Source organism: Pichia membranifaciens (genome assembly GCF_001661235.1).
Source record: "Pichia membranifaciens NRRL Y-2026 unplaced genomic scaffold PICMEscaffold_2, whole genome shotgun sequence".
Lineage (NCBI taxonomy): Eukaryota > Fungi > Ascomycota > Pichiomycetes > Pichiales > Pichiaceae > Pichia > Pichia membranifaciens.
Window position 1 is genome coordinate 2,536,239 of NW_017566983.1, and position 21,986 is coordinate 2,558,224.

The window sequence follows — 21,986 nt, forward strand, 5'->3', positions numbered from 1 at the left end:
TAAATTACAAAATGCTAAATATATTGTACAAAAGTTTCGCTACGTATTTACATTGTCATCTTTCTTGGTATTGCTGGGTTTCCTCAAAGTTACCTCTGTGGGAACTTTAAACCGGGACATCTGTCCTTCGAAATAAAGGTGAAATAACATGTTCTCTAATCTTCCGGACTCTTTCAGCTTTAGGTACTCTTTGTATAAAAGTAGTGCATTAATCGAATCTTCAATGGAATCATGATTTCCTTTTTGAACTTCTTTGTCTAACACGTAGTGAGCCAAAAATTTCAATCCCAACTTCCGCTTCTCCTTCTTGAGGTAAAAACATAAACCTGTATCACGCACTTGTTCAGGGGGAACATAGATATTGATCATTCTAAAATCACCAGCTAACCAATGTCCAACAAACACACAGCCAAGGTTCAACAATAACCAAATTCTTCTATATGCAACTTGCAAATTGACTAAACTTTTCTTAGATACACCAGGTGTTAAATCCCCAGCCACTATACCAGAGAACTCTGTTTTATAGTCATGAACATGTTTGGAGGTTGCAATATAATCATCAATAAAACACTCGCCTTCTTTAGGACCTTCACCACGAATAACGGATATCCTTGCGAGCGATAAAGTTGGTGGCCTAACAAGAGACTTTGTGCCTTCGCCACTAAACTCGTATTCTGCAGGCAAAAGTTCGATGAACTCCGCATCTAATGCAACTAGGGTTCCTGGCTTTATTGTCTCATTATTATCTAATAAATGGTATTCGATTGTTTTACCTTCACGTGTTCCTTCAATTAAACAATCTTTGTGCAAAATGGAAGTATTCAAATTGTTCATATAGACATTCGGTTTGAATTCATTACCGATTCCAACCTCCTTATAAATCATAACAACAGGTTTTTTCCACCATGGAGAGATATCCAAAACTTCCTCTTCAGGAACTTCCCTAACTAAAAAGTCGTTAAATAAATACCATCTACCTGAATCATTTGGATCCGTTCGAATTTTGGAATAAGTGACAAGGTGACTTTCCCCCTGTCTATTGGTGATTTGAGCTGTATAACCACATAACTCAAATTTTCTGAGGTTAGAGACTACACCACCTATCACATTGCTTCTCAATACAGGGGTACCCAGGGGTGATTGGGCATAGTAAAATTCAGGAGTAAGCCAACCTTTCAAGTATCTTATTTCGTTCATTTGCTGATTGTTCAAGTCCAGATTCAAAACCACAACCGGAGACAAATTATTGATGACTAGAGAAGCATTGACTGGATGTTGGTACCCACAGTTCTCACAAACAATTTGTTGCTGGATATGTTTGTTCATGGAGGCTTCCAAATAGTTGAGAATTGTGACACTTGTGGGAATTAGTGGAGGAGAAGGTAAACAGTTGATATCTATGGAATGATACATCATAACTCTTTTATGTGTCAACGAACAAAAATTTGAATATATTGTAGTTTCAGTGTAAACACCGCATATGTCATTTAGGTTATTTGGGGTTTGAGTTTTATATAACTTGCACTCATCCTTAGAAAGTCTTTCCAATAAAAACCTGTTGAAAGTTTGTATCATTCTTCTTTGTTTATAATCATCTCTTGAAATGTTTGAGTCTGTGGTCAAACCTAGATTTTGTGTCTCTCCAATCGATGAAAAGATAATCTGGAAATTTGATGCTGCACAATGACGACCATCAGATTTGTGCATCATATCATACAAATAACCAAGCTCCATCAATAAATTTGACTCTTCTGTGACGTCTTCGGCTAGTGCCATAAGGGTATAGTTGAACATTGGAGCAATATATCTGTACAGTTGTAAGATAGGGTTGAAAAACGAATTACCAGAATTGATCTCCAAGCCCGAAAATTTCGTTTTGTTGTAAAAATCAAAATCAAAGTCGTCCACTCCGAACTTACTATATAGTATTGAGAGCTGCCTATAAGCATTTGGAACGTCTCCTCTAGCTGATTTCAAATCAAAAATTTCATGATTGTACAAGTCATTTGCCCCTAGATTCTCGCTATGAAGAAGTCCACTATTGATGTCATTGTTGTTTTTCATGGTTGTATTTTCTCCCCTGTCATCATCATCATCATCATCAATCCGCTCGCTAATAAACCTTGGAATGTTCATACCTTCAGAGGTCTGCTGAGATATGTTGTAATATTTCTCGGCCACATTTCTTGGACCGAATTTCTCTTTATTGTATCTGGCTATAAGGATACCATTAATAAGTTCCGAGCTTCGTAATATCTCTGGATCTATCTGGTTGGGCAAGCCTCCCACATCAAATACCAAATCACTAGGCCACGCCGACAATAATTGACTGTGAAAAGCCGGCAATTTTATTAAACTGAATGGAGAGTTTGGGCTTGTCAAATGATTCGAAGCTGGTATGACCTCAGCTATAGGTGTTGGAAATGTGAGAGGAGCGTTGTACAAAGCAAACTCTGTTGACGATCCCATAGCATTGCGGGACCACAAGTGCAAGTTGTGTAGAGCATCAACAATTGCTATGAACGAGCCTGAACTGGAAAGGTCAAACGCGGTGACATATGTAGTAATGTCGGCTTGATATATGTTCAGCTTTGAGGGAGTTTTTATGTCCAAAAAGTTCATGTGTCCCATACTCGATGAGATCAAAATGACATTCGGTATTATTGGGTGATGAAAAACTTTTGAGGCTCCAGCCGGAAATGATATCGGACTCGAAGCGGTCAAGGTCTTTAAATCGAATGAGTTGACAAAATTGTCTGGAACAAATTGGCCCCTTTTGGAGGAGAACCCCGTCGTCAGCAAGCTGCTATCCTTAACCGAGATGTGTGACAATCCCGAGGAGTGGCATTCGAAAGACTCAAGAATCCGGTTTGACTTCGGATCCAGAATATCAACACAGCCATCGGATCTACCGAGCACAATATATTTCAAGTTCGTTTCCATGAAGATGACGGTGTGCGGATACGCAAAAGAGCTCGAAATACGTTTGTTTATCATATCAATCTTGAATATCCTTGACTGAGTGGCGTCTTTGTCGCCGGCAACCAGTAATTCCGTCTGCGTATTTGACGTGTAAGACATGGAGTTTATTCCCTTCAGCTCATCTGAAAGTATGTTGAACAACGTAATGCCCTCTTTGGTCCCCAAGCGTATCGAATTAAACGACAACGACAAAACTCCTCTTTTGTGGTTCAAGATTTTCAAGATCGGCCCATTATGTGCCCTCACTGACGTGTAGAGTTGCATCTTTGGCCCGCTATACGACGTCAAGTACCCACGCGAGTCACCCACCCAAAGCAAGGAGTGGGAATCATCAAACTTGACGCAGGACACCAGCACCTGTGCATCTGAAGAGGTGATTGCCTGGTTTTTCGGGTGTCGTACTACTGATGTAGTGTTTAACTGTATCATATCTCATTTATGTTAGAATGCCACTTTTTGGAAAGGTGCTGCCGGAAAAAGAAGAAAAAACGCAAGAATTTGCTGACAACGATGTCCACATACCAAAGACCAAGAATCCATTGTTGGAATTGACCTGAGGATTCTGTTTCTTGGCCAAACCAAGCTTTTCTCTGGCTCATCAACTCTGATACACGATTCATGTTGCTAAACACAACAATCCGCAAGATAGAAATACCCAGCACGGCCAGTTGGGGGCGATCGACGGCATCTGCCATTTTTACGTGTCAGCAACGGCTCTGCGTTTTGGGGTCTGTCGCATCAGGGAAATTTCAGAGTTGAAGGTTCACATTACATGAATAGAAGGGTTATGGCGAAGTGAAAAGCATAAACGAAAGGGAAAAGGGATCAGGAGGTGCAGTTCAAAAAATAAAGACTGGAGTGCAAAGATGCTTTTTAATAACTTCAGACTGGGGCTACAAAGGATGGGCCAAGTTGCCCACACTACAAAGCAATGCACACACCAGCACGCTCATTCAAATATACATATCCAACCTTCGTTTTTGGCTTCCATGTCAAGAACATACAAGATCAGAACTGCAGTTAAGAAGTTCTGCGAGCACTGTTACATTGCAAGAAGAAAGGGAAGAGTTTATGTTCTCTGCAAGGCGAATCCAAAACACAAACAAAAGCAAGCTTGATCTCATACCATTAGATATGCTACGGCATATGCCGCTTCACGCTTACGGAATGAAAAAAAAACATCTCTTGTCTATAGGTTTTCAAGAATTTCCCTGAATTTCACTTCTTTGGTATATATTCTATTTGTATATTTACACTTAATACTACACTCACAATTTTGAGTCTTTCTGATCTCTTCCGAGGTTCATTTCACCACAGCTTAATCACCTGGCATTGTGCTTCGAAGCCGAAATGTGTGAAAAGAGTCTGGTAATTCTACTTTTAGTTATAAACATGTCTAAAATCTACAAGGTTTGGGGGTTGGGGGTTTATCTATGTGGAAAGAGTAAATACTCAAATTTTGATTATGGAAAACCCGGATCCGCCAACTAAAGCAAGCTTCTTATCATCACCAAAGTCAACAATTTCAGCACAACCGGTGTCAGCGACAGTTGTGTAGTTGTCTTCAACAAGTTTTAAATCAGAGCGAATGTCCCAGAGTCTCAAGCTCTGGTCTACAGCCCCAACTAGCACTGTATTCTGATCAACAGCCTTGATTGTAGTAATCGTTGAGGATGCAGCTGAAGGATTGAACGATTTAACATCAACGGTAACTACCTCGGTACCTTCCACACTCTGGAGCTTGCTTACTATTAATGCGTTATCATCACCTCCTGTAAGAACGGTTACCTTATCGGGGGACACCTGTATCAGCTCGAGCGCCTTGATCGAGGATTGATGCATCTGTTGGTTGATGGTCCACTTACCCAATTTCGAAGGTTTCGGATCAGCTGTTGGTGTTTTTTCTTGCAGACGGACCTTTCCACATACTTCTACGTCAAGTGTAATGTATCTGTCTTCAATGTTGGTCTGAACATTGTATAGTGTAATATGTCCATTGGTTGATCCGATTAGGATGTAAAGCTTTCCATTCAGCGAGAGAAACTTAGCATGGAAAATGCAACACTTCATGTAGTAGTCATCAATCAAAAGTGTGAACTTTTTGGTAGAGTACGTATATTGGAATACTTTAATAGCAGAATTCGAGTAGGCTGAAACAAGCAAAAATCCTACAAGATTTTTTTCAGAGTCAACTATTTCGATTGTATCAAAATTCATTATTCTCAAATCTGGGTTTTCTTCACTTGGAGGGAGTGATCCGTGTAATGCCATGCATTTTTTGCCATCAGCTTTGGTAATTTTCCAGAGAAATAGCTCTTCTAATGCTGACGAAGACATTATATATTCGCTATTGACTGGGTGAATTGACTGTAATCCAGCAACATGCTCTCTATATGTCCAATGTAATGTATATTCTCCATTGCTCTTCAATGTTCCAATCTTCAATGTTGTGTCTTCGGCACCGGTTATCACGACCTTTTCATTTTTATCGTTGACAGCATCAATCCAACATATGTCTCTGATCTCTCTCCCATGTAATCCTGCTGCTAATAGTTCAACAGCATATGAGTCCCCAATTTCAATAATTTGAACTTCTGAGGCTCTGGTATAAACGAACCTATACTTCAGATTCTTACTCGTTTTGTCAATCCAGTGCTTGAACATCCAACGTCTATGAGGACCACCACATATTTCACGCATAATCTCATACTGTTTTGTTTCATTCCAAGCAAAAAAACTGTCAGACTTGAAACCGTAAAATATAGTATCGCCATTAGAAAGCCGAATAATACCCTCTAAGAAACCTTTCTGAATTCTACTACTTTGCAAAAACTCGTACTCTAGCTCCTCATTGATTTTAATCAAATGGTATGACCCATCCCTGTCCGTCAAATATAGTGTACATTCTTGTGATTCGTTAAGTGGCTCTATGGAAGATATTGTATCCCCTTTAAAAAAATTCTTGAATATTGCGATTGGTTCGTTTTGATTGTCCGACATGGAGTAGACAAGTAAAGTTGCAAACCTGCAACCAATGAAAAGATAGTCTCGTTGAGTATCGTATGCAACAGAACTCAGTATAATTTTATCAATTGGTTTGCGCAATAACTTGTCAGACATGACAGTTAGGCTTTCTCTATCAATCTCACTGTAAACAATGCAATCTTTAGGGTTCGGAGATTCGAAAAGCACAAACAATTTATTATTATGCTGGTTAATCAAAATATTGCCCAATCTACTGAAATGTTGTTCCAGCTTTAATTCATTTTTCAGCACAAGCTCGCAATTCTCATTAAATTTCATAATAATTACATCACCATGCTTGTTTCCAATGACAGCTATAGGATCTTCTTTGAAAGCTTTCAAAAGACAGGATCTTTTAAATTTCGAATCTTCGAATAAAGGCAACCATTTCTTATAATGCTTCAAAATCATAAGCTTACCCCCTGAGGTTACTGCTAGAAGACCATGTCCAAAATCAACATACTCTTTTATAAGTTCACCCTTGATAAAGTTGTATCCAGTTTCGCAGGATACATCTTTTAGCTCCCATTTGTGACCCCAAAAACCCTCCCTCTTATCAGTTGCTAAATCTGTCACAAGGATCTTACCATCAGCACCTCCCGTGAAACCGATCTTGTTTTGATCGTCCACAGCAACGCTCCAGACATGCCTACCTGTGTGACCTAGTATGATTTTATCTTGTGTTAGCTCGTCACTTCCAGAGTAATTGAAAGTCCATATACGTGAAGTGCAATCTTCGCTAGAGCTAAAAATATTGAAGCCAGAATCGGTAACATTGTAGACTGATAATCCCCAGATACGTGAGCCATGTCCCCACCCATTGGCTAGCAACTTTCCTGTTTTTTTATTCCATACCTTGATTGATCTATCATCAGAACAACTCACGACGTACTTTCCATCTGGTGAAGAGACAACACAATATACTGATCCTTCATGCTGTGTTAAATTATTCTGAACTTCTCCACTTTTCAAGTCCCAAATTAAAATACCATTCATAACGGTTCCTGCTAAAACCGTCACTTTACCTGTCTCTGTATTTTTGTGGAGCGTTCCGGAATAAAGAATGGATTTCCAGTCGCAACTTTTAGACGACAAAAGCTGAGGTTTCTCATTTTCAGTGGAAATGGTATGCACTATGTTGTGTGAGTTAAGAATGTGCAAAGTATGTTGATCCTTAAAGATGCAATGGAAAATCCAGTCACCAACTCCTTGATGTGGAATTTCAAAATTTGGATTTTTTAATTGAGCAAGGGTGAGAATGCTGAGGGATCTTCCTCCCCAAACAACTATTTTAACATCGGATTCAACTTTACCATCTACATTGGAATCGATATATTCTATTCCATGAATCTTATTTCTTTTGAAGATTATTCTTTCAAAAAGTTTTTCACCTGTAACGTAATCATATATTTTTAAACTTGGGCCTTCTCCACTGAACAGCCATTTATTTGAAAATACTTTCAGGGAACAAACTGGTCCCATGTGCTGAACCGGATGCATGTTTGTGGTTTTGTTTGCTTTTTATTGCTCTTCTCAAAAACCAGCCGACCGAAGAAATTAATGTTCGTTCACCTTAAAAAAAAATTGATGTAGAAAAATAGCTTCAAGTAGAATAAAATTTCTCGGCGAGAGAAAATCAAAAGCAAGCAAATTCATGTTGGCTAAGGTTTCTGTCCAGAATGCTTGATAATATGTTAACAATGTTGAGCTTACATACTAATCTGTACTGACAACCATTATAAGCTAATGAGTGGGCTATCAAGGAGAAACCATGATGCAGAATCAGAACTGGAGAAAAAACTGCAACAACGGAGAACCGTTGATTATTTCACACCTGTCGGGAAATACATGATCACTAAGAACGTGTACAACCGTAGACGTCGACGTGCGCTTCCCATTGGATCAATACGACCAGCAGCCTCATATGTCACTGACCTGCCACCATCATTGATATCTTCACCGTCGATTGTGGATTTGAGCAGCAAATTTGTGCACATTTCAACAAATAAATCCAAACACGCCATCCATGCAGTGAAATGGACGCCCGATGCAAGAAGAGTTCTCGTGTCGTCTTATAGTGGGGAATTCACGCTTTGGAATGGGTTAACGTTTAATTTTGAGTCTATTATGCAAGCTCATGATGTGCCCATCTTTTCATTGGAATATTCTCACAGTGGTAAATGGCTGCTTAGTGGAGATATGTCAGGCTGTATCAAGTTTTGGCAACCAAATTTCAACAACGTCAACATTCTCTCCAAGGCACACGAGAATACAGTCGGCGAATTAGCCTTCTCGCCAAATGACTCGAAGTTCTTAAGTTGTTCAGATGACCAGACGCTGAAGGTGTGGGATTTTAGTACTGCCACCGAGGAGTGTACGCTGAAGGGTCATCATTGGGATGTTAAGGGTTGCGATTGGCATTCGTCACTTGGTTTGGTCGTGTCTGGATCAAAGGATAATTTAGTGAAGCTTTGGGATCCTCGGGACGGAACGTGCATTACGACTCTACATGACTTCAAACACACGGTGAGTAAGACTGTTTTCCAAAAAGGTGGTAACGAGCGACTTTTGGCAGCATGTTCAAGAGACCACTCTACACGAATATTTGACTTGCGTATGTTGAGAGCGGTTAGTGTGATTAAAAGTGACAAGGAGACGGATTTGACTTCGCTTGCGTGGCATCCAATACACTCGACAATGCTCTCCATAGGAGGCTATGACGGGTCGCTGTCACATTATGACGTTTCCAAGACGGCCGATATTGAGGCATTCAGCAGAACTGCTCCAAAGTCCGAGCTTAACAGCGACAAGACATCGGGGTCAGTATCGAAATCGGGTGGTGGCAATGTGCCGGACTATCTTTTGAATACCTATGTGAATCGGGGTGCCCCGATTGTCTCTGACGCATGGCATTCGATCCCATATGCACACGATAGAGCGATATACACGATGGAATACCATCCGTTGGGCCACATGCTATGCACGGCAGGTGCAGATAAGTCCATGAGGTTCTGGTGCCGGGCACGGCCTGGCGACGAAGCTGGGTTTAACGATGCTGCACATTTGGGAGCCGCTGCAGCAAACGTTGCCAAGGTCGATGATGCGAGAGAGGTCAGCGGAACTGAGAGCAGGGCAGATCTTGGCGACGCTACAGAAGGGTCTGTCCTTCCAGGGTTCAGTATTCCGGGGTTCAGTTAGCGTTGATATTATAGTGTACAAATGAGATAGAGAAGAAAAAGAAAAGCCTTTCTTTAGATACTTATATATATTTAATACCTAATGTATAGTTGTGAAAATTAGAAGAGAAGATATGATTTGCGAGAGACAGATGAGCCCAAGGTTCATCAAACGTTGATTCGAGACGATGATAAAACCTTGGGCAGTGCGAGAGTGTCCTGGGTATTTTGTTGTTGTTGCCTTGTTTTCGGGTTTGTTTCCTGTATCGAGGCCTTGCGCACCTTCTTGACCTCCTCAAGAGAGACTGGTCTAGAGAAGACTGTTTTTATGGGCCGGTAATGACGGCCGGTATAGAATTCGTCGACGTCCGTGAGGTACTGGGCGGCGTAGTTGGTTCTGTAGTGAATTAGGAATTCGTAGAGCAGGTTCAAGGCGATGCTTTTGAACAAAAGGTTTTCATGGCGGCTGTTGTTGTGGTGTTTTAGTCCGCAGTCATAGTAGATGGTGTCTCCAACGTTGTCGATGCCAAAGTATTTGACGTTTAAGAGCTTGATTTCTTCGACGGTAACTTTTTCGTAGGACAGCTCGTAGTTTCTGATACGCTCGAGGAAGTCGCCAATGGCCTTGTCCCGGTTCATGTGGACGTAATCCTTGTTTTTCGACTTCTGCTCAATGTTAAATCGCCTCAAGGCTCTGTTGGAACACTTAATTTCAAAAAGTAGCGGGTTGATGACAACGTTGGACGTCTTGGAGACGTTGCGGATGTAATCGAAAACAGACTTGCGCCTGTCCCTGGTGGTGTTGGTAGCGTCCATGATTCCAATGTCAATCTTGTCGTGGACAAGGTCGTTCGCCAAGTTGTCCAGGGCTTCCAAGGCATAGGTGTTTCTCAGGTTTCTTGAATTGTGCAAGTCGCTGAAATCAAACTTGTTGTGGCACTGTGCCTCATACTTTCTTCTCACGTCGCCGGCGTTGTACGACTTGACTCTGACCCTATCGGATGCCTGGCTGAGCACGTAGTCTTGGAAGTCGTTGATCATGGTGGACTTGCCGCACGCGGGCAGACCGATGAGCACGAAAATCCACTTCTCTTTGTAGTCCCAACGGGCCGGGTTGTTGTAATCAAGCGGGGCGTCGGAGGCCTCCACGGAATTCCTGTTGCGGCACCCACAGAGGTCCACAGAGGTGTTTTCTCTCTCCATGGTGGGCGCCACCTTGTGTGTGGTGCTGGCGCTGGCGTCGTGCTCCTCCGAGTCTGTGTCCGATTCCGTGTCTGTTTCGGAGCTCGCAGGGGCCAGGTCGAAGCTCACCTTCTCACGCAGGCGGCGGTGCGTCCGCCGCCGACCTGGGCTCGGCGGGAGGCCCGAGACGGTGGCGTCGTTGCCGTTGCTGCTGCTCTTGCTCTGGTCGCTGGCGCCGATGTCGTTGCCGGTGTCGTTGTCGTTGTCGTTGCTGTTGCCCGTGTCCGAGATGTCCAAGTCGATGATCTTGAGGAGGTCGCCGCACTCCTTATCGATCAAGTTCGGCGAGTACTCGGTCGTCGCCGTCTGGTTCGAGAGCATCGAGAGAAGCGACGTCGACGACTGTGCTGCGGACCTCGCCGAGAGCCCGTTGTAGTTGATGTGGTTGCTGCTGCTGCTGCCGCCCCCGACACCGCTGCTGAGTGCCGGTCTTCGTGGCATGCCTTCGTCCGCCACCGTGTTGTTGTAGAGACACGTCGAGAAGAGCTGTTTCGAGCTCGGATTGCGGGCCACGCACGCCTCTGACGCAGGCGCCTTATCTGACACAGGGCCCTGGCTGCTGCTGCTGCCCTGCTCCCCGCAGAAGGACTGCGTCGGAGTGAGCGGGAGGTTGATTCTGTGGATCGGCATTGCTGCGTGTTTGCCTGATCCCTTCAAAACCGCCCCCACCACACCCGTGAGTCCCCAACACCAGAAGAAGGACCACTACTTTCAAGTAAAGAAGGCCCAGATCAGGAGGCCTCTGTCCCAGACCACTCCGAGGGCACGCCGTCCGGAAAAACTCTGCTGTGACCTGGGCGGAGCAGCACCTTCGGCGGGCCCCGCTCCGCCACTTGCGAGGCCCAGGCCAACAGCCCCGCCGCCGTTGGCACTGGCAGACACCGCGCATGCCGCCGGCCTCGCCGTTTTAGCCCAGCAGTTTGCGTCCGGCTGCGCCGCGGGGTTCTTCCGGCCGCGGGCGGGGAACCCTCGAGTCCGGTGGAGTCCGAGCCCCGGCTGCGCCTGGGTTTTTTGGGTCGATCGACGCAAGGCCGATCGACGCGGGGCAAGCGGGCGCGACAGTTGGCGGTGTCGTGGGCTGGCCAGAAAAGGGGTGGGCTCAACCCGGCGGCAGCGCCTTGCCGCCGACGCCCCGCCTGACTGTTTCGCCACCAGCCCCTTTGTCTTGAGACGGCTATATCGGCCGGCTCAGCCAGATCAGATTGAAAAGGAAAGACGATGCTAAGACACAGTCTACATTCACGGACAGGAAGAAACAAGGCAGCGAAGCAGCGAAGCACAAAACAGGACACGATTTGGCAAGCAGATTGACTTGTCGGAGTAACACTCAACACACCAACCTAGCAGTAGCCCAGAACCAAGGAAGCGTCCACGATCGACCCATCCACCTTGTCCCCAATGCCAGCGATACCCCCCCCACACACCGGCGCCGACGGCGACGCCGGCAGTCAGCTCCAGAAACTGCTTGCAGGACTCAACCACGAGCTCGAGCGCAGAGACTACGACGGCTTCTACGGCAACTCGAACCCGGGGCGCTACGCCTTCTTCGCCTTCTTCGCCGCCGCCTTCATCATTTTCATCGTGATGATCTGCACGGTCAACGCCCGCCGGCTGAAGAGCGGCAGGGCGCCGGTCATCTCGTCGTACTTGTCCCCGCCGTCCTACCACCAGTCCCAGGCCGCCTACGGCGGCGAAACGGCTGCCACCAACTTGCCCACATACACCCCGGCCCCCAACGCCCAGCAGGACGTCGGCTACTACGACAAGAACGGCAACTTCATCCCGACCAACGTCACCACTGCAGAAACCACAGCAGACGCGTCCAACGGCTCGAACCTAGCGCACCCCGAAAACGGCAGCATCGAGCTGCTGGACACCTCCAACCCAAACACAAATCCAAACACTTACAACAACTCCAACCCCTTTGGTGGCGCCGTGCCCGCCACCGACGCCCTGCCAACGGCGCACACACAGGAGCCGGGCATAAACGACCCTCAGAACGTCTCGGAAATGAGTTACAAGCGTCCAAGCGGACCGCCTCCCTCTCAGGTGTACAACTCTCCCGAAGCCCCTGCCGTTGGGTCCTCCAACAAGGTTGCCGACAATGACTTGCCTCCATACGAAGCTCCAGAGGCTCCTTCTCCAACCCACTACAAATCATGAAATTACCCAAATGCGCCACTATCAACGTGAACATTCTGTGACTTTATTGTACTCTCCTCTTTTCTTCCACCTTTTTGCCTCCTTTCATTCCATCGTACACTACATTCTAATGTTTATAATTCACTTTTTTTATCACTTTCTATTACGACCTTAATGTCTATATACTCTGCTATGTACCTGTCAACGTCTTGTTTCTGCTCCGACAATGCTCTACTAGCGAAATATTCTATCATGATCCTGAAAAAAAAATATTTTCTATCTCCGCGCATTGTGTTCTGCCGAAAGCGGAAAGTCCTCTATCGTTATCATGTTCTGCTTACTGCGTAGATTACTGATATAGCTACGAAGCCCATGTAACTTACTGCAGGATCCACACTGTGCCTACAAAAACGACCAGTAAAAAGAGAAGCAATGTTTTTTTAATATCCAAACACTCCTTCAAAAATGGCAATTACACTCTCAAAAGAAGAGCTCGACGCACACCCTGGCACTAAGTCAATGTGCCAGTATGGCGCCATATACACAAATGGCGCCATAGTTTGCCAGCACAAGCATGTGCACTCTCCGTCCATAGTTGGTATAATGTTTGCCTTGGCTGTGGCCACAATGGTGATTGCCATGATAGTAAAATGGGTAAGGAAACAGGACCAGAGTGGCCAGCACCATCATTATTACCCGCATAGCTCAGCTTTCAGCATATTCCAAAATCACGATTCTGACGTAGAGCAGCTAAATCCAGTTCCCGTGTACACAGCAAGTGCAGATCCATCCAACGATTTTGGATTTTACGACCCAAACGGAAACTTGGTGGCACTTCAAAAACCGCTGCTGACATACCAGCGAGATACACCTCCAACGTCACAGCCACCGGAGTACGCACCTGCTGTCCCAATTACGAACATACAGCCACATATTACGCCTGTACTTGACTACGTGGAGTACAAACAGGAAACGGATACTGATGCTGATACCGATACCGATACAGAAACAGATTCTGCTCCACCACTACCTCAGCAGCCACCAAAATACAGTAAAGCGCTGACGTAAGCGCTGGCAGATTCATCAGATCTGATAATTTTTTCATGTCACCCACCATTTGACACTCCCCCCCTGTGTGTGTGTATAGCCTCTTGATTTGTAGCACAGGAAAATAAAATTACTGTTTTTCTGGTTGCAAACTCATGTCTTTGAATATAGACACGAAACAGAAAAAAGTCAACAGCTCTCTTAAAGCTCAAGAGGTTCAGAAAAAAAGTGTATTCAAACCTCTTTTGACCAATCCATACACCAGGAAAAATGCATGGCCTAAAATTGACCTTAAGTTACAAACAGATCTACTGCAGGCATTAGAAACAACTATTCTACCGCCAGTAAAGCAGTACAACCAGTTAACGCAAGAAGAGAAAAAAGTTTTTTCAGAGTCGAACAATTATGAATCTGATGTTCTTACTGGTTTCAACTCGATTATGAAGGCCTTAGAAGCACAAGTTCAATCGAAGCTAAAGAAAAAAATTGAGAACGAGAGTAACGATATTACAATGCTTTTTGTTTGTAAGTCAGATGTTTCGTGTCGACTACTTTGTTTGCATTTGCCGACATTATGTGCCTTAGCAAAGGTTAAATTGGTTACCCTTCCTAAAGGTTCGTCAAAAAGGCTCTCTTCTGCAGTAGGTAAGAAGAATGAGCTTCAGTTTATGGCACTTAGAAGAAGATTCATTGAAAAAGATGCTTTTATATCTTCAGTGGTCAACTCCAGTGTAGACGACGTCAGCGTTGGGTTTTTGGATAATATTGAACGGCAGCAACTAAATATGAACGTGAAATTCGTACTTACCGAAATACCAATAGTCGGCAGAACGAGAAAGCCAGACAAACAACAAGATTAACTAAATCAACTAAACAACAAAAAATAAAGTCAAGCAAAGTTCAAGCTAACTTCTATGATGTGACTTGAATAAATTATTTGAGCTTTCTGGCAGCACTAGCAATTGCACCTGCATGCCAACTTAAAGGTCTTGCCTTGTATCTACTGGAATTAGATCGTCTTAATGGCATATCTTCGATTTTGACTTCTGCAGAATCCCCTTCTCTGGTCTCAATACGGCCTTTCATTGCTATTGAAACGGGAAATTTGATGTCTAATGTCGCCTCCATCGGTTTACCCTCTTTAAATTGCGATAAGGAATTATTAGCTGGTTTTGATTTGAATGTACCGTTTGCAATATAGCATTCAATCAAATTATCAGAGATCCGAAGCTGTTCATTATTTTGCAGGAACTTCAACCAAAGATGCAAATCAACAAATTGCTTTTTCATATCTTCAGTAGCTTGAGTGTCAACACCTAATGCTCTGCAAAGGTTTAACATATGTATCATTATCGAATTAGCATTTGATGTGTCCAATTTACTCTCTATCTTGCTAAGGTATTTCAAAATAGGTAGTATCTTGGCTTTAGTTTTGTTACTAAGGGAGTCTTGGTATTTGATAAGGAAATCAAAAACGCTACTTTTTTCACTTGAAACGAGCTTGCAAAACTTTTTTAGGAATGCATTGTCAAAGCCGGGTATCAAAGAAAGCATTTGTAAAAAGGGAAGGTTCTTTTTTTTGTTGTTCAAAACTTTCAGCATAACTTCAATAAGCTCTTCGAAATTTAACAAAGATATTTTATTTTTCAGAATTTGGTCGATCAGACTATTATCTTTCTGATCGTAATTATTATCATTGGTAGAATCTTCAGGTGCATAATCACCATTTACATGAACCTCTTTAATTTTACCGTCTTTATAAGCGGTTGACATTAGTTTCCAATTTTGTTCAAACAATTTAGGTTTTGCCTTTGTTGAATCATTTGCCAAAATCGTGATGTGTTTACCATTTCCTAGATTGATAAGAAAGTTTGCCTCTTCTTCTCTCAAGTGATGAAAGTTGGCCACACATATAACTTTGTACTTGCTCAAGTCTGTGAAAAATAATGGAATCTTTGTCGATTCTTTGATAACTTGAGAATACGGAACGTAGAAAACATTGTCAACAATTTTTTTAACTTGAAGAGCTGCTTCTCTGTCCAAGCCGAATCTTACCATCACTTCATGCTCATTCATATGCATCAAAGATTTGGTTGTAACGGCACTCAATTGCTGTATTGAGCCTTTTAGTTTAGAATATGGAATTTCAACTTTACCACCCAAGATTCTTACTATCTCTTTAATTTTCTCCTCTTTGAGAATTGTCCAGTTTTTAAAATGTTGAGACAAACTTTCTGCAATTAGTCCAGTAAAAGTAATTTTTTTAATTTTCTGAGTCTTGGAACATTTTTCTCCAAGGTGGAAGTCAATGCTAGCCAGTGATTCTTTGGATGTACTCAATATCAAAATTTCTTCAGTGGACACCTTTTCTTTGGCTAATTGGACCACATAGTAAATTCTGTCGCAAAGAGTTTTTATTCCAGCTAACTCCTGTTTTGCCTTTATTTTCAGCAGTGTACCCGGATAAAACTCTTCTAATACAGCGTCCAGTTGATCCTGAGATGGACCACTATTGTTGGCTGATTTGGCCATTACTGTGTTTTTTCGTGAAATTTGCTGGACTTTGACATTGAACTTAATATATCACAATAAACAACCGGGTTTATCATCCGAAAAGCAGTGGGCAGCTTCATCACCTTTTATAATATTATTGAATACTATAGACCCCACTCAAAACTTGCTGGTGTGCACACAGGGAAGAAGTTGATGTTCGCAGCTGTTTGAGACATGTCATATTACTGTGTGCGCCCACACTTTATTGTAAGTCTATATGTATGATACACCATTGAGCTTTTACAACTTTCTACATGATTTTTTAAGATGCGTCATTACTCCCATCATAGACGACGGCACAGGTAATACATTACGTTTTGCCATGTTTCCCAAAAGCCTCCCCAAGAGTTCCATATTTTTAGTTCTTCCAATGGGCATCTCATACTCCGGCAACTCTTTGAGATTATTCGGAAGAGCTTTCAACTTTAGCTCGGGAATATAGTCGACCATAGTTTTCCTATAGTTTACTTTCACTGTACTCTGATCTGCCTCATCCCGTTTATATGTATCCACGTAAAGCATTTTCTCAGTGACAGCCTTATTCAAATACAGTAACTGTCTAGCTCTCGTTGCAGCAACATAGTTTGTCCTAGAATTTAGTGGGAACGATGCAAGGTTAGAAAAATCTAAGTTTGACAGAACGAAAACAATGTCCCACTGAAGCCCTTTTGCACCGTGAATGGTGGAAACAGTGACAAAATCATCGACGCTATCTGTATCCAGCGTCTCCAAATCACTTTCTTTTAAAAACTCTTCTTGGTAGTTGCTCAGAAAGTATGACAGTAAGTCTACATCAGACGGATGGATCACTTTTAGTACTTTAAGGTTTTCGAAGAGCTCTTTAAGGATTTTGTTATACTGAGCATGTGCAACCTCTGTGCCTAGGAGTTTAGGAAAGTTGAAAAGATTACCTATTTCTATCAGACAGACAACAATAGAGCTGGGGTCTGTTCTGTCTACGTCGCCTGTCAACTTTTCCAAACGACTGAACAAGTTCCGATCAATTTTCTTAGCATACTTCTCGGAGCTAATAAGGTAGTCATAAATAGAGTTTCCATGATCTTCTGCTTCTTTTTTTATTTGCATTGTCATCTTGGGGCCAATTCCATCCAAGAAACTGATAGCGACAAGCATGGATGGGTCGCTGTGAGGGTTATCAAGAAGTTGCAGAAATGATACTATTGAAGACGCCTTTGTATCTAGCCATTTTTGGGAGCCAAATATACGTTTGACTTTGAGATTGGAGTTTTTGTTGTCAGAATACTCTTTGAATCTGTCTAAAATGAAGTTTTTGTTGGATAGCACTGCAAAATTTTTTGGGGAAAGAAAGCCTTTGGAAGCATCGATTAAATCGTTGATTTCTTTATATACAAATTCGAACTCATCAGCTGTACTAAAAAACTCTTCTCGGATTATGTTTATTGGTTCCTCCTCTACAGTGTTTTTGATTAGGGAATACTCCGTTCCCAATAAGTTGAGAGAAAGCTTGTGTATGCTTTTTGAAAAACGAAACGTTTCGTCAAGTATGATTTCTTTCAAATTGTATCCATCTTGCTTGTATATTGGTAATATAGCCTTGATGTTTTCGTCTGGAGTGGCACCATTAAAGGTGTAGAGAGATTGGTCGATGTCGCCGGCCACTGTTAGCTGTCTACCCCTGGAGATCTCTAAAATGAAGTCTAGCAACACAGAGGAAATGTCTTGAAACTCATCCACAATCACTTCTTTGACATTCGTGATGCTAGCGGGTATATTTACATTGGTGCTTGCAACGTCGGTCGTAGAGGCTTGCATGCTGGTATGGTTTCTGTGCAACATTTTTGTGGCTTCATACACAATTTTATCGTACAAGACGTTATCAGACTTCACCAAAGTAGAAATTCCAGGGTTTTCATAGCCCAACAGCTTCTTATACAGAGTTGGATTCGTCATCTTGATTTTTCTGATTTCCTGGCTGCTCAATTTGGCAGCAAGAGAGTTGTCTTTCCCAACAAGAGAGCCGTTGCGCTCTTTCCTGAGGTCCGGAACCGTCAACGACCGAAGCAAAGAGTCCAGTATCTTCGGATCCAAGCTGCTCTTGTCACGGGTGACCTGCCAGTACGCAGAGTTGAGCGACACAAGCTTGTTTGCGCATGAGTGGATGGTAGTTATTTGCACGCCCGCCGCCAACGTGTCTCCGAGAATGCCTGCCAACGTATTTTTCACGTCATTAACCGACTGGTTTGTCAAGCTGAACACAATAATCTCCGACGGCCTCACTCCTGTGCCAAGCAGATAGGCAATTCTGTTGCATAGTGTTGTTGTTTTTCCTGTTCCGGGTCCCGAGATCACGTTAATCAACGAGTTTGGCATCGATTCGGCGGTGATCACCTCTCTTTGCGCATCTGTGCATCTGATTTCCACCTCTTTGAACTCACCAGCCTCCCGGTCGTTCTCTTCTGCCATACCTGCACTCTTTTTCCGTTCCCAGAGGCCCTTCTATGCTATCTTTTATCTCTTGGGAGTTCTTCTCTTCACTCCGAAACGCCAAATACATGTTGTAGGCAATCCCCCGCCAAAGGCCCGATCGACGTAAAAAACGGACGGGCGCGCCGAACTTTCATGTGTTTCAGTGTAAAGGGGCGGGAGGTTGCTCCGTGGAAAAGAGAAGGAAGCAGATAGTGGAGTAACCACCATTTCAAGGGGGGAGGACAAAGTCTGTGCCATCTATTTTAGTGTTATTGTGACTTGCCAGGATACGTAAGGGACTACTCGCAAAGACGGGGCCAAGGAAACGAGAAACAGGAACAGGAGCAGAAAAACAAGTTGAGCTGGCTCATAATTGACACGAAATATAAAAGCAACGTGTAACATGTCAGGAATGTCGTCTCAATTCCAGCAACTGGAGAAATTGGGAGAAGGTACGTATGCGACCGTTTACAAAGGTAAAAACAGGACTCTTGGAACATATGTGGCACTGAAGGAGATCAACTTGGACAGCGAGGAAGGCACTCCGTCCACCGCAATTAGGGAAATTTCCCTCATGAAGGAGCTCAAGCATGAGAACATCGTGACACTATACGATGTTATCCACACGGAAAACAAGCTTACGCTTGTTTTCGAGTACATGGATAATGATCTGAAAAGATATATGGATATACACGGGTACAATTCAAGTGGTGCTTTAGACCCACGCACAGTCAAGTCATTCATGTACCAGTTGCTGAGAGGAATCTTGTTCTGCCACGACAACAGAGTACTCCATAGAGACTTGAAACCACAGAACCTTTTGATAAACAGCAAGGGTGTCTTGAAATTGGGCGATTTCGGTCTTGCCAGGGCTTTTGGCATACCTGTGAATACCTTTTCCAACGAGGTTGTCACTTTGTGGTACAGAGCACCGGACGTGCTTTTGGGATCGAGAAACTACTCGACCTCCATTGATATGTGGTCAGCAGGATGCATATTGGCCGAGATGTTCACGGGGAAACCGCTTTTTTCGGGCTCGTCCAACGACGACCAACTGTTGAAGATCTTTAGGATAATGGGTACGCCAAACGAGCGGACATGGCCCGGGGTTTCGGGCTATCCTAACTACAAGTCAAATTTTGCCTTGTTCATACCGCAGGATTTGCGTGTTCTAATTCCAAACATCGATAACGAAGCTCTAGATCTTCTGCAGGGACTATTGCAAATGAGACCAGATACGCGATTAAGTGCAAGACAAGCACTTCATCATCCTTGGTTCGACGAGTACAACAACCCTCAGAAAATATATGGCGAGCCATCGCACATACAGCAGCACGTTGATTTAACAAACCAGAGCAATACCAGCAGCAACAATAATATCATGGCGCAGCAGGGATATAACTACTGATAATCAAACGAATCTATCAGGTCGTTTTCGTCGGGAATAAATATGTATACTTATGTAAGTACAGACGCGTGTACAGAATGAAGCAATTTTTAGTAGTTTACCTCAGTTACATTGTCATCTGGACTAAAACGCAAGCATGTTCAAAATATAGGTCGAGGGACTGGTGCCCTGATCGTTTATCAACTCTTCGATTAACTCTATCTCGTTTCTAACTTTCAATCCCATCCAAAAATTTGTGTCCTCTTTGAGATGATCGCCAAAGAACAACGGACATAGCAAATCCTCAAGCTCTTCATTGGCACTGCTTTTCAAAAGGATGTAAAATGACGGGCTCTTGAAATGTAGCCGACCCCATAAATTTTCGTTGCTCACCTCATCCCCATCCTCCATAGTGCTAGGATCACTTTCAATCAGCTGTTCCAACATATAATATGCTGCGTAGTTCTTTAGTAATTGGGGTGGTATGATGGAATGTTCCACGCCATTAACCACATTCTCCTCAATTTTCACCACGAGGGAAACTATGAGATGGAACAAGTCCTCAATGTTGTTTTTGAACCTGGTCTTCGATATCATCAAGTCCACTATTACACGCAACTTATCCACATAAGCTTCGCTTTTCAAATATTCTATATCTTCCGGATTGTTTACGTCCAAGTAGGGGCAATCAATTGGCAACTCGTTCCACAGCTTGATGAACTCTTTTTTTTCCACCTTTCTCGAAGCATCTCCACAGGTATCGTCACTCAGTTTAGCAAGTTCATCGTTATATTTCTCCTGTAGGTCAGGCCATGCAGAAGGTGGAATAACATGATCAACGCCTAGTGACTTATATATCTGGTACGTCAAATATGGCGTCTCGAATGCGTGTGACGATAGCACCGTTAATGTGTCGGGATCTCTATACCTCGTCAAGGAATAGTTCCCATTAACATCTTCACGAAAGTCTGAACTACCCAGATAATTATCGTTCTGTACTTTCAGGCTTTCGATTTCGGAGACTTTAAGTCTGTGTGAATTGGAGTGATGATGTTCATCTGAGATTGGCAAAGTGTATCCTGAGTTTGAGTCCAAACCTAACTTGTATCTGTGAACATATTTGTTTACAATGAATTCATAAGAAATAAACTGCTTGTGTGTCAAAACAAACCTCTGAAAAAATTTACATGTTAAAGCTATATTGTCAATATTGTTTGAAGCTGATAGTATCTTCACTAATATTTCTCCGGGTAGATCAACCAATTTTATCCTCTCAGAATTCAACATGTCGCTTAATATGCTATTTTGAACATCTTCTTCAGTTTTAAAAAATTCAGGTCTTGTGTAGTCACTGTCATAAATATTCTTGTAGTAATCAGGGTTTTTCAATTCAATGGTCAATTGCTTGTTAAGATATTTGTTGAAAAGAATACAGCCACCATCTATCAAGTTTAACTGTTTGTTAAACGTTGCCTCTAAAGGGGGGGTTTCATATGAGCTCATGTTTTTCTGTACTCCATGAAGTAGTTGCCTTCCTTGGATTTTGATGATAGTTTTCAACAAATTCATGGCCTCTTCTTTCGGAAGTGGAAAAACATTTTTGATCTTCACAGTTATCTCCAATTCATGTACCAAAATAACATATCTCTCAATGTTAGATCGCAATAAACTAAGGTTATCTTTGAATTTTGCGTCCTTATTAGTCAAAATAGAAAGTATTTTTTGGTACAACATATGAACATCACTGATGTCTCTCATATGTAAATAATGAGGATATCGTTTGTTGAAATCTCGGTTTTCATTTGGGTGGATTGAGTTGTTAGTCGCCTTGTTATTCTTCCCTATTCGTTTCTTATTGAACACATAGTTGACACCGGGTGTTATAAATCCCATAACAAGACCCACTGACTTTTTATTAGAAAACCTATGGTATAGTTTCGTTTTGTGATCTCTTTGCACGTCACAAACAGAACAGAATAACATGA

General features: G+C 42.9%; 12 protein-coding genes across 12 annotated transcripts; 6 read left to right on the plus strand and 6 right to left on the minus strand.

The window, feature by feature from the left end:
- Positions 1 to 39: 39 nt before the first annotated feature.
- On the minus strand, positions 40 to 3,411 carry PICMEDRAFT_32168 (hypothetical protein; the record flags this gene model as incomplete). Its single annotated transcript, XM_019162746.1, has 2 exons — positions 40 to 2,012; positions 2,139 to 3,411. The coding sequence occupies 2 exons, from the start codon at positions 3,409 to 3,411 to the stop codon at positions 40 to 42; spliced, it is 3,246 nt and encodes a 1,081-aa protein (XP_019019347.1).
- Positions 3,412 to 3,877: 466 nt separating this feature from the next.
- Positions 3,878 to 4,100, plus strand: PICMEDRAFT_51492 (hypothetical protein; the record flags this gene model as incomplete). The annotated part of the gene is made up of 1 exon (XM_019163154.1): positions 3,878 to 4,100. Exon 1 carries the CDS (start codon positions 3,885 to 3,887, stop codon positions 4,098 to 4,100), a length of 216 nt encoding a protein of 71 aa, XP_019019348.1. The 5' UTR covers positions 3,878 to 3,884.
- An 87-nt stretch (positions 4,101 to 4,187) lies between these two features.
- On the minus strand, positions 4,188 to 7,547 carry PICMEDRAFT_16046 (hypothetical protein). The gene has a single exon (XM_019161070.1). The coding sequence runs from the start codon at positions 7,504 to 7,506 to the stop codon at positions 4,435 to 4,437; it is 3,072 nt and encodes a 1,023-aa protein (XP_019019349.1). The 5' UTR covers positions 7,507 to 7,547; the 3' UTR covers positions 4,188 to 4,434.
- A 167-nt stretch (positions 7,548 to 7,714) lies between these two features.
- PICMEDRAFT_16047 (hypothetical protein) lies at positions 7,715 to 9,324 on the plus strand. Its single transcript, XM_019161071.1, has one exon. The coding sequence runs from the start codon at positions 7,753 to 7,755 to the stop codon at positions 9,202 to 9,204; it is 1,452 nt and encodes a 483-aa protein (XP_019019350.1). The 5' UTR covers positions 7,715 to 7,752; the 3' UTR covers positions 9,205 to 9,324.
- Positions 9,325 to 9,350: 26 nt separating this feature from the next.
- On the minus strand, positions 9,351 to 11,054 carry PICMEDRAFT_72211 (hypothetical protein; the record flags this gene model as incomplete). Its single annotated transcript, XM_019164124.1, has 1 exon — positions 9,351 to 11,054. The coding sequence occupies one exon, from the start codon at positions 11,052 to 11,054 to the stop codon at positions 9,351 to 9,353; it is 1,704 nt and encodes a 567-aa protein (XP_019019351.1).
- Positions 11,055 to 11,463: 409 nt separating this feature from the next.
- On the plus strand, positions 11,464 to 12,827 carry PICMEDRAFT_16049 (hypothetical protein). The gene has a single exon (XM_019161072.1). It carries the CDS (start codon positions 11,823 to 11,825, stop codon positions 12,585 to 12,587), a length of 765 nt encoding a protein of 254 aa, XP_019019352.1. The 5' UTR covers positions 11,464 to 11,822; the 3' UTR covers positions 12,588 to 12,827.
- On the plus strand, positions 12,637 to 12,960 carry PICMEDRAFT_125280 (hypothetical protein). The gene has a single exon (XM_019159939.1). The coding sequence runs from the start codon at positions 12,741 to 12,743 to the stop codon at positions 12,912 to 12,914; it is 174 nt and encodes a 57-aa protein (XP_019019353.1). The 5' UTR covers positions 12,637 to 12,740; the 3' UTR covers positions 12,915 to 12,960.
- Positions 12,961 to 13,031: 71 nt separating this feature from the next.
- Positions 13,032 to 14,473, plus strand: PICMEDRAFT_11146 (hypothetical protein; the record flags this gene model as incomplete). The annotated part of the gene is made up of 3 exons (XM_019159762.1): positions 13,032 to 13,630; positions 13,810 to 14,138; positions 14,199 to 14,473. The coding sequence occupies 3 exons, from the start codon at positions 13,032 to 13,034 to the stop codon at positions 14,471 to 14,473; spliced, it is 1,203 nt and encodes a 400-aa protein (XP_019019354.1).
- A 73-nt stretch (positions 14,474 to 14,546) lies between these two features.
- Positions 14,547 to 16,145, minus strand: PICMEDRAFT_11147 (hypothetical protein; the record flags this gene model as incomplete). Its single annotated transcript, XM_019159763.1, has 1 exon — positions 14,547 to 16,145. The coding sequence occupies one exon, from the start codon at positions 16,143 to 16,145 to the stop codon at positions 14,547 to 14,549; it is 1,599 nt and encodes a 532-aa protein (XP_019019355.1).
- Positions 16,146 to 16,406: 261 nt separating this feature from the next.
- PICMEDRAFT_72216 (hypothetical protein) lies at positions 16,407 to 18,611 on the minus strand (the record flags this gene model as incomplete). The annotated part of the gene is made up of 1 exon (XM_019164125.1): positions 16,407 to 18,611. One exon carries the CDS (start codon positions 18,609 to 18,611, stop codon positions 16,407 to 16,409), a length of 2,205 nt encoding a protein of 734 aa, XP_019019356.1.
- A 415-nt stretch (positions 18,612 to 19,026) lies between these two features.
- PICMEDRAFT_72217 (hypothetical protein) lies at positions 19,027 to 20,022 on the plus strand (the record flags this gene model as incomplete). The annotated part of the gene is made up of 1 exon (XM_019164126.1): positions 19,027 to 20,022. One exon carries the CDS (start codon positions 19,027 to 19,029, stop codon positions 20,020 to 20,022), a length of 996 nt encoding a protein of 331 aa, XP_019019357.1.
- A 61-nt stretch (positions 20,023 to 20,083) lies between these two features.
- PICMEDRAFT_178472 (hypothetical protein) lies at positions 20,084 to 21,984 on the minus strand (the record flags this gene model as incomplete). The annotated part of the gene is made up of 1 exon (XM_019161775.1): positions 20,084 to 21,984. The coding sequence occupies one exon, from the start codon at positions 21,982 to 21,984 to the stop codon at positions 20,146 to 20,148; it is 1,839 nt and encodes a 612-aa protein (XP_019019358.1). The 3' UTR covers positions 20,084 to 20,145.
- Positions 21,985 to 21,986: the final 2 nt, after the last annotated feature.

What these genes read in the sequence shown, in the direction of transcription:
- PICMEDRAFT_16049 (XM_019161072.1), top strand. Translation starts at nt 11,823, where the DNA reads ATGCCAGCGATACCCCCCCCACACACCGGCGCCGACGGCGACGCCGGC.
- PICMEDRAFT_16046 (XM_019161070.1), bottom strand. Translation starts at nt 7,506, where the DNA reads ATGCATCCGGTTCAGCACATGGGACCAGTTTGTTCCCTGAAAGTATTT.
- PICMEDRAFT_16047 (XM_019161071.1), top strand. Translation starts at nt 7,753, where the DNA reads ATGAGTGGGCTATCAAGGAGAAACCATGATGCAGAATCAGAACTGGAG.
- PICMEDRAFT_125280 (XM_019159939.1), top strand. Translation starts at nt 12,741, where the DNA reads ATGTCTATATACTCTGCTATGTACCTGTCAACGTCTTGTTTCTGCTCC.